General features: G+C 31.4%; 1 protein-coding gene across 1 annotated transcript; it reads right to left on the bottom strand.

Annotated features, from left to right (window-relative positions):
• Positions 1-461: 461 nt before the first annotated feature.
• On the bottom strand, positions 462-10838 carry RanBP3 (ran-binding protein 3). Its single transcript, XM_023158241.2, has 5 exons — positions 10692-10838; positions 10468-10554; positions 9554-10410; positions 8012-8107; positions 462-1140 (listed from the first exon to the last, which is right to left on the bottom strand). Exons 1-5 carry the CDS (start codon positions 10762-10764, stop codon positions 1018-1020), a joined length of 1236 nt encoding a protein of 411 aa, XP_023014009.2. The 5' UTR covers positions 10765-10838; the 3' UTR covers positions 462-1017.
• Between the last annotated feature and the right edge of the window lie 213 nt (positions 10839-11051).

The raw sequence follows: 11051 nt of genomic DNA, 5'->3' as shown, positions 1-11051 counted from the left end.
AGTTATGGCAATTTGAAATAAATGACAGCGTACGCAGCGCCCTCTAGATGTTACATGAAAATTAATACGAAATTATGATTTCCCACGTCAAAAAACCCCGGGTACCGAATTTCGTGCAAATAACTTTTGCAAGAGTTATTTTCAAAAAGTGAACAAAAAAAATTCAATTTCAACACCCCGTATCTCCGAAACGAAGCATTTTCAGACACAAGTTCATATAGACTTATTTCTTAAAATTGTCTCACGTGTACGTCACTTGAATATTTTAACGTACTTATGTTACACCCTGTATATAAGAGTACCCGTCAAACTCGGAAAAAACTATGAAATGATATAGTTTGATTTTCTCAGTTTTATTTTTTTTTTCTTCAGAGGTCTATTATCTTTTTGGAATGTTTTATTGAAAATCCAAAATGAACTTAGATTCTTATGGTAGACCCAGGTAAAGATATAATGAATCATTCTGTTAAAATTCAATTTATTGCCTAAGAATTACAAAATATAATTAACCATACATTCAAACACGGCTAGCGAAGGTATAAGCCAAAATATAACATTCACATTCGATAATTAAGAAATTTACAAAATGAAAATTCATGTATTTATATAGTTTTGAAATCTGACTGCTATATTAACCATTAGTGGATTCAATATTCCAATAAACTGTACATATTTCTGAATTACCAATTACGAACAGACAATCAAAGTACTAAGTCTATACCTGAGAGAAAAATTTTATCGTAACTCTCTAACATTTGATTCACTATCAAACTTGTAAATTTACATCCAATAAAAAATGTTTCAAATAATGCCTTATGATAAATATACTACTTTAACTCTAGCGAATTGGTAATTGAGAACAGAATAGATTTTACAGTGCATTCTGTCAGGTACAGGGTGTTGTATAGAAACTTGCACATCGGATTTCCAACACATAATTTACCATTGATAGAATAATCTACCAATCACAAAACGCTGCTATGAATTTTTGTATGTATATTCAAAAGCTGTCCCAAGTTAGTTGCTCTTCGAATCACTCTTGGTTGGTATATGTGCCTTTTTATGTTTTTGTGAGAATATTTCCCTTTCTAGACGAGGAAGAAGATGGTTATATAATTTACTGGAATCTTCAATGGTACTCTGTGGACAAAATAAAAAATCATTAGTGAAGTCAGTTTTAGATTCCTCAGATAAATTGTGGATTGAAACGTTTATAATATATATAATATATTATACATAACATCTTTCTGGACTATTTCTGCTTCTGTATTTTAAATATTTACTAAAATCAAAGAGTGTTTTCATCTTTCTTCACAAAATAATGAAATATTCAACATATATATCAAACTGAAATAAAAAATATTTTTACAGTTCTTCCAATTTTAGATTTCAACTGGTCTCAGCTAATATATCTTTCATGTCTCCAGTTTTTATACATTTTTATTCTCAGTGGATTGTGTGATAGGCATATTAGGATATTTTATTTGAAATAAATTACATATTTCTAGTTGTGTTCTGGTTCTATCTCCATATCTAACCACAATAAAAACTTCCGAGTATTTTTATTTCAGTTGATAGGGCTATTATTCATTTCATGCAATTAACTAATTCTTATAAGAAAATGCCATTAACAGACTTAAATTTGACCCAACCTAACTCGATTTTTTTTTCTTATTAGTCAATGGGGTATGCTGGAAGACTGTCAGTAAACAAATCTAAAGCAAATGAACTTTTAACGTTTAAGCCAGTTTCGATATACCTACACAGTAGGTTTAATGGACTGACGCCTGTGGTTTTCTGATAGGCGTAAAATGGCAAATGAGTAAGTAATGATTTTCTTATTTATTATTCCACAACTGCTCAACAATTTGAAACATCTGAAATTTAACATTGAACAAAACCAAATTAATTAACAGTAAAATACATTTTTGAAACAAGCTCTTTTTAACTTGCTCTAAAAAGAAGAAAATAAGCTTTAAATTAAATTAAAGTTTATAATGACATTTATCTATTTTATAAAAAAATATTTGAATGAATGAATACGTTTATTTAGGAAATCCTAATATACATACAATAATAATAATAATAAATCAGTAAACATTAATAATATGTCCTTAAACAACAATAATAATAACTAATAACTAGAGTCATACATATGACTGTAACCTAACAATGTTGAGAAATAAAATAGAAAAGGAAATAAAATTCAAAGTTAACTAACTTAGATAAGACTATACTAACAATTTAAAACATACTGATACATGATAATAAATGTTAAGTTTTAAGACTACTGATGTTCTGCATCATTGAGTCTTTTCCTACAAAATTGTGTTTGTTTTAATATAGTTGTTTAGTTTAGATTTAAATATATAAATACTTTCGCTTTGTTTTATGTCTCTTGGCAGCTTATTAAAATGGTTTAAACCTTTATAAAACAATATTTTCATTGAGCTGGTTAATCTGCATCTTGACAAGTGAAAAAGATAACCATGTCTTGTCTCGTAGTTGTGAGTACTATCACGATAAGTAATGAATTCATCAAAATAAGATGGTAATATATTATTAATAGTCTTAAAAATAAATATCATTGCTGATCTATAGAACCTTTCTTGTATTGATAACCATTGTATTGCGTCGAGCATAAACTTTATGCTTGTATAATGATTACATTTTAATATGACTCTCATTCCACGATTTTGTAGTTTTTGTAAAGTCGAAATTTTGTTTTGATCACACCCATATAGTAATGTACTACAATATTCGAAATGAGGCTGAATGATTGTGTTATATATATTGACCTTGGAAGAAACCGACAAATGATAAGAGATTCGAGTAAAAAAGTAAAGTTTCTTTGATATTTTTTTTAGTTATGTATTTGAAGTGTGCATTATAAGATAAACAGTTGTCTAACATCAATCCCAGGTATTTAATTTCGGTAACAAATTCTATTTTTTCTTTATTAATTTCCAAAGAATAGTAATTTATGTTTATATATTTATATTTATATGCTGTGGTCAGAATCATGGCTTTTGTTTTAGACACGTTTAATTTTAATTTGTTGACGTTCAAGTATTTAAGAATCTCCTCCAAGCAGATATTCATTTTTGTCAAAGCTATCTCTAAATCTTTATGAGATGTTGTTAACATTGTATCATCAGCAAATAAATTCATAAAGTCACAATTTTGACATAAACTGATGTCATTAATATATATAAGAAATAGTAAAGGGCCCAAGACACTTCAATTCACTTCTTAGTCTGTCTCTTGGATGGTCCCCTATATTGGATTTAGATTTTAGTGATGTCATTTTATTTTTCGTATTCCAGCAATTTCAACACATATTTATGTACAAAATATTTCAGACCAATTAGTGTTTTACTGGACTTTTCAAAATTCTTTGAAATAGAAATGTTGGTCGATTTAATGGATTATTTGAATTTTTGTAAACTAGTGACATACAACATTCATTTTACCGAAAAAATATTAAATTAATTTGAAAATACCAGTTGTTATTAGGCACTTTCGCATCATACCTAAAAATTGGCAACAAAGAGTTGAAAATTACACTATATGGAAAAAAAGTTTAATTTGATGTAAAAACAAATAACATTGGTATTCCACAAGGAAGTATACCAGTCAAGAATATTCAGAAAACTCTACATTCGGAGGGAGCGACCATCATTAACCAATAATCACTTCTCACAACCTAGAGATAGGAGATCATCAAGTCCAAGAATCATTTGCCGTATACGATGATCAAAGAATGACAGCCTTCTGTATTTGTCCTGCCTTTGTGTGACAAGCTGGCATGACCTTGAGATTCGAAAGTAGGAGGGACATCATTCCACCAAGACTCCAATTATCAAAACAACCATTTACCAAAACGGTCTGGATAAAGTCTATGAAGTTAGGGAAGAAGATCTCAATATTTCCTGTTTTTTTTTAGAAATTTAAATGCATTTCTTGGATAACTATTTTATTATTCATTCACTTATTAAATAACTGTTCTATTAAAATTTACTTCGGCAAGAGCTAGATCAAATATAGAGGTATAGTCTTCCATTCAAAACGTTGACTCATTTCTTTATTGAGGATATGCATTCAGTAACTACCTGGCCTTTTCTGTTGGTTATACCCTATTGCTTGTTTTTATGGAAGATCAGTTTCGGCTGAATGAATATTTGAATACACCAATAAAGATATTAATTATTATGCTGATTTTCTACAGCTAGTCCTCTATGTCATTTGGAACATAACAACTGTACATCCTGAAATCACTTTGTATGAGAAATTCTGTCTTCATCCATATTTTTCAGTAATCACCTTAGTATCTATTCTGTCACTGAGAGCGTTGGTACTTGGTTTGCTTTAGAGGATCAGTTTAAATCTTATATCTTGGGGTGTCGGAAGGGCTAGGTTGTGACAAGGCCATTTTTTTAGGGTGGAGCATGCTCCAACAATCCTTGTTGGTAAGGTACATTTTTATATTCTGTTGCCTTATGTTCTTTTTCTTAGCATTGATTCTACGATAAGTTAGAACAATTATCTAGCATAAGCCTTACAAGCATTCTAAGAATGTTGAAATCCCATGAATTCCAACTGTATTAAATTTATCTTGTGAATGAGTGAAATAAAGGCGACTTTGACAGACATTTAAAATTATACGAGTTTAGTTTATGGATAGTGAATAACTGCATTTGTTGTCTCAACATCCTTTTAAAGATAATTATTCGTTTTTTAAAATTTAAAGGAGTGATTAATTTTTTGGGAAAGAAAGTTTTTGGCTTTCTACTACTCCATCTTGATACAAAAAAATGTGTGTATTTTATTTCATCAGTTCGAACTTCCATTATCTAATACAGAGGTCTCCAAACTTTGAAGCCTTCGGGCCATAATAATTTTTTCAGTTTGTTCCAAGGGCCAATTTCTGCCCTCAACTATATTTCTAGACTAGGATAGTCGCAAAGTGCGTGACCTAAGCAAACTTACGCCTTTTTTGCTTTCAATTATTATTGTGTGTTGTGACACTTAACGACATCTAGTGGCGAGTAGTGGTACTATGTACTATCTTTTTCAGCTATCCGCTAGGTGGCATTAGGCGTAATTAAACATTTGGAATTACCACGTTGGTTCGAGAAAGTTCTGGTTCTAGCTAGTGTACTCCGATCACCTCGAGATGGCAGTAATAATTGCATATAAAAAGGCTAGAGGCGCAACTTCAAGTTAGTCTGCGTAGGAAAGGCGAAGAAAGCAAAACTATCTATTGTGAAATAAAGTAACACCCGGCAATAAAAGTATTTTGATTTGACTTATTGTTTTTATGTGTGATTTGTTAGTATGGAAAAGAAGCGAAAAATCGACAGTGAATGCAGAAGGTTCCAAAAAAAATGGAACTTTCAGTATTTTGTGATTGAGTCCAGTAATAAGGCGCTATAAAGATTGTTTACAGATCTCAATTAACTGATGAGCATCTTAAATCTCTTTCAATAACTGGTACAAGTAAAATTGATCCACAACTACAAAGTATTGTCAGTGGAAAATCACAAATACATAAATCTCATTAGTGTTTTTGTTTTACTGTGATTCATTTCAATTATTTGTTAGTTATTAATATGCTTCAACTTAGATACTTGAGTTAAGTTTTCATTGTCATCATTTCTGTCGTTAAGTTTTACCTTGCAAGTAAATAAAACCGAGTAATTAACATTCTATGTTTTCTTCTTCAACTTATCACAGCAATAGTAACCACAATTAGGTAATCATTGGCTGTCGCGGGCCAGATTGATGACAGTAAATCAATGGATGTCGCGGGACGGATTGATGACACTGGCGGGCCGGATTTGGCCCGCGGGCCGTAGTTTGGAGACCCCTGGTCTAATCTAATATATAAAAATGGATGTTTGTTGGTTGGTTGGTTGGTAAGTGATAAACTTCTACATCACTCAACCGATCGTGATGAAACTTGACATGTATAAGTAATTTTTAGAGAAGGTTTTTAGGCTATGACTTTTTCTGTAACTCGCCACTAGATGGCGCTGTAGAATAATTTTTTTAAAGCACTGTTCTATAACGCTGCGCACGCCTAAGTTCGTTGATTCTGATTCTGTCAAAACATTGGAACAGCAGCGATACAGCAACATAGTACTAATTAGTACTACAACTAGCAAATTCTAGTCCAGTCTAATATAAATTGATTTGAAAACCCTGAAAAAAACATTTAAAAAATTAATAAGATTAACGGAAAATAACAATTTTATAAAAAAAAAACTGAAATTACAAAGAAATAACATACCTTGATAAAATTTTTATTTTCGGTTAATCTTATTAATTATTTAATTGTTTTGTTCAGTGTTTTCAAATCAATTTATATTAGATTAGACAATGGAAGTCCGAACTGATGAAATACACCACGAAAAATTGTCAACAACTTTCAAACAAATATGTGTTTTTTCTTATAACATTTTCCAGATCGGTACTGAAAGCCCTAAGGCAGGTGTTTTACAGTGAAACATCGATGTCTACCTGTGAGGATGACAGTATTCCATGTAAATGAAATTTTTACCTTCCATTCAGTTTACTGTGAAAGAATTCTCTGAATGATATCCGATTCAATTCCATAACAAATGTTTGGAATATAAACTGAGTAGAGAAAAATGTTTTTTGCATAATTCAGTGTTCATATAAAAGTAATTGTTTCGAAATAATTTTTCTTTCATGTAATTCAATGTTTGTGTGAAAGTAGCTTTTTCTTCCAGTTTGTGTCTGAAAGTTACTGTTTAATCTGTTTTTCCGTTAATCAGCTGTTGCCCTCATACGAACGACAACTCTCAGAAGTTGAGAAACTTGTACGAGCTAAGGACTGACGATATCTTACCTTTTAACGTGTAATTTCTAACACGGTTGCAGAATCATTCCAGCTTCAACCAGATAAATTCTCTCGAGAAAAATATTTGGTCGAGGCGGGAATCGAACCCACGGTCTTCTGATTATGAGTCGGGCACACTACCACTGCGGCCAATTCCACAACTTCTTTGCATGATCTACACATCTATGTATAGAGTTACTTCTTTTGGAATTGATTGTTTTCTTCTCTTTTTTTATGGGACTGTTAATCATCATAACTGTTGCTACTGATCTGATAAAAATCCACACAGTCCATGAAGTTTACACACAAAAACTTGTTAAATCAAAAGGCTGGAATGTATGGCGGCTGTGCTTGTGTTCCTACTTCAAAATCTTATAGGAAAAGTATACTTGCAATTGATAACAGACACTGTCAATCCCACGATAGTCATTCTTGAACATAGTGACGATTATAATTTCAATGAGTTGGCATATCCACAATTCCACAACTTGAGTTACTTCCTCACTATACTTTTGCTGTTTGTGAATTTGAATGAAACTTTTCTTGGTAGATGCATCAGTCGAAGAGGACCAGTGACGTGGTCCTTAAAATCATTCCATTCAAGTCTGTTTATAAAATTCAATCAGCATCTCTAGATGATTCACGACAATATCTTAAATATCAAACACTTCAGAACATACCTCAGACCAGTTTTCTTTTTTCAGAAAATTATTAAAAGAATTGACATTTTCTGGGTTATGTTTTCTTATTAGTTTTCCATTAGCCTTTCTTGATACTACTTTCTCTATATTAGCTATTAGTCTTGCAGGATGATCAGATTCAGAGATACTGAAAATGATATTTAGACTGTTTCTCCTAATATGAGTTTCTTCATTGATCAGTCGTTTTAGACCAAATGACTCAAATAGCTGAATTACTCTTTCATTATGTATATCATATTTGTTATTGAAATGTACACTGCAAGCTACTATTCCTACTTGCTGGAATTGAATTTTTGAACATGTGATCTGTATACATTTATTATTATGATTTTCATTTCTTTTACTCTGTTAGGCAAGTGTTAATACCTACTCTGCATGTGCATATAATTCAACAGCAAGATCTGTATGAATATATTATTTAATGAATAAATGACTACCTACTCACCATTATGAGAAAAACTTTAACTTCTCCATTAGCATCCAGAGCAGTTATCCTAATGCTTTTGTCACTCGCTTTATCAACAACCATTTCAGCCCAAATCTACGAAAGAATTTTTTTTAGAAATAATTCAATTTATACCAGGTAATTTTTTGCAATCACAAAGTAAATTCGATTCCAAAAGAGTTTTTTTATACATTTTCTACAGATTAAAATCAATTTGATCGTTCATTACATGTTGGTAATTTTAGAAGGTGGTGAAAAGCATATGTTTAATTCATTTTTCCATCCTGGAACCAGCTCATTTATGTGTGCTTTAAATGTTCTACCAGTTTGACTTATGTGAGCGCTGATTAAAACAGAAAAGATGCCTGACGGAGACGAAGCGCAGACTTGGCGCCACGTTGCTTCCATGCCGCTTCTATGTAAATTGGACCATTTGTTCAATTTTCTGCCTGAGATTTTGAACTAGCACATTGATTGTCCATAATAGGTCTACATGTTCCACCCAGAGTAACTTGAAACATTCAGACGTTTGCAATTGATTTCCATAGATTCAATTATGGAAAACACTCACCATTATACAGAATTGTATCAAATGCTAATGACATTCAGGTAGATCTGTTCGATATCTCTGAAAGTAGCTTGAAACGAAGTTTGCCATTAATTCTAAAAAATACATAGATGTGCACGTATATATGTGGCATGTGTATATGTATCACATTGTACTCAGTTATAGTCCTTGGGTTTAATCTTAGTTTTTAATTATTATTTTTCTTAGTTTTTAGTTTCTATTTTTTTAGGTTTAATTTTTTAGATTTAGTTTTAATACTGATCTTAATCATAAGTATTTATATACACCTTTGTAACAACATGTTTGTATATTGGGTGCTGCCTGTTAGATAAATAAATAAATGAATAAATAAATAAATACTGATAATCTTCATGGGTCTGGTTTAAAACTGATTTATTTTTGATAAAGAATTCCCTTGATGTAGTGTCAAAATACCCAACTTACTGAAATGTTTTCTACAGCTCTCATTTTATTATGAATTTGCCAACACACATATAGCTCTTTTTTACATTACGAAAAAACTGGCAACTTCAGAAGCTTAACCCCAGTGTACTACAGAATACCTTAAATGGTTATGAACTGTTGCAGAATATAGTTTTGAATACTTACAAAGTTATTTGAGATAACGTCTAAATCACGTATACATGTATTCAAGGCGGAGATAGTTATCCCTCTAAAAATATTTTTGATTTTACATTTTCATTCAATATGTGAAAATATTTGAATCCCACATTCATTTTAGTAATTTCATTAAGTTTCTTATGACTTGTGTAAACAAATATGTGGCACTAATAAATTATCAATCTATTCATGTTCCAGGATGGTGAATTGTATATGCCACTAACCTGAATTCTTAGTTTTACGACAAAATTTCAGAGATTAAAGTCCAAGTTGATAGATACAAAAATCATTTTTTTGAAAATTTAAAACAATCTAGGTGAAAAAATGTACCTCGACATCTTCCGCATACCTACCTTAGTATTGAGTATAACCCTCAAACTTCCTGTAGTCCGGAAGACTAGTCTACTTCCTATATGGTCATCATTTTCAAAATCATTCAACCTAAGTGTACCTCTTCCTCGTTCTTGCCAACTGCTTGAAACTTTGTCAAAAGAAAATAATTTACATGATATTTTCAAAATATTATTTTCATCTTCTTCACCAGTTATTACTTCTACTTCTTCATATTTTCTTTTATTTGCCCTCGACGTTTCTTCATATTCTCTAGCTGATTCACTCAAAGATTTCACTTCCTTTTCTTTTGTGATACCATCAGTTTTGATGTCGCTTTTGATAGCACTACTAAAAAGCATTTCTGATGTGCCATTGGAACCCAAACTTGTTGAAGCTTTTGGTTCCTCCTGTTTATTTTCTCCAGCGTAAACTCTTTCTTGTAAATTTTCTCCAAATACAAAAGTACTATTGGAAACACTGTTGGGTGGTGAAGGAGAGTGTTTCGAGGGATTTGGTATAACAGTTTGTTGTTGGATTTTACTTTCGGGAACAATTAGGGGAACAAATTTTGGTGTTTCACCATTAACTTGATTGTTTTTATCACTGTTATCACTTTTATCACTGTTAATTTTATCACTATTATCAGACCTTTTGGCCAAAGGATTAAGTTGACTTGGTTTCAGAACGAAGGGCTTGCTACTGGGTCCAGTTGAACTATTCAAGTTGAACTGTGGTGGTTTTAGAATACCTTTTGATATTCTATTCTGAGATGATGCAAACGGATTGGGGGCACTCGTTATGGAAGACCTAAAGGGACTACACACTTTGAAATCTTCTTTGTTGTGGTCATTTGTATTCTTTTCATTGTCTTCAATTTCTACGACAAAAATTATTGTTAAAAAAGTGTATAATTGAAAATAATTATCATATTAACCATTTCCATTTGGCCCCTCAGGACTATCCACCTTCATAATAATGGGTGGATGCAATACTGCTGGTTTAACTATTCCATCACCATTACCTACAAATAATTTTTACATACATGAAATAATACAATGCAAACTAAATTTAATGTATTTTCTTAGAATTTTCAATATAGTAAATAATTAAAGACGAACAATCAATATAGTTTAATAAATTGTTATTTTTCAAACTTACTTTTATTTGGTTCCGCCATCTTTTGTAATAATTTATTAAATGTTGCCAATGTTGCTATATTGCCAACCAACATATATCTCTCTCTATTGTTGTATGGACATTGCTTCCTTCTCAGGCGCTTCACCCGGAGACGCAACCCTGCGTCCGTTTTTTGGTCTTTTAAATCATTTCTTTATGGCTATGTACGAAGGGGTTTATGACAAATAGCACAAAACAGGTATGATTTATGAAAAAGTTAGGACATATCGAAGATGAAGAACGGAGGTATCCACCCTCCCTCTTTTATATCCCTATTTGTTTAGTATTTCAGTGCTTCTTATATTCAGATATCTTGGGACTACATTTGTCTATAGGTGCGGG

This window comes from Leptinotarsa decemlineata, unplaced genomic scaffold, assembly GCF_025532065.1.
Source record: "Leptinotarsa decemlineata unplaced genomic scaffold, Ldec_3_MD MMD2_tig00000251_RagTag_RagTag, whole genome shotgun sequence".
NCBI lineage: Eukaryota > Metazoa > Arthropoda > Insecta > Coleoptera > Chrysomelidae > Leptinotarsa > Leptinotarsa decemlineata.
This window is presented reverse-complemented; position numbering and strand designations above follow the sequence as displayed.

Bases quoted from the DNA above. Each gene is read 5' to 3' on its own strand.
- RanBP3 (XM_023158241.2), bottom strand. From the start codon at position 10,764: ATGTTGGTTGGCAATATAGCAACATTGGCAACATTTAATAAATTATTA. The intron at 10,555-10,691 runs GTAAGTTTGAAA...AATTATTTGTAG, and splicing joins GATGGCGGAACCAAATAAAA to GTAATGGTGATGGAATAGTT. The intron at 8,108-9,553 runs GTAGGTATGCGG...ATTCTTTCGTAG, and splicing joins GGGTTATACTCAATACTAAG to ATTTGGGCTGAAATGGTTGT.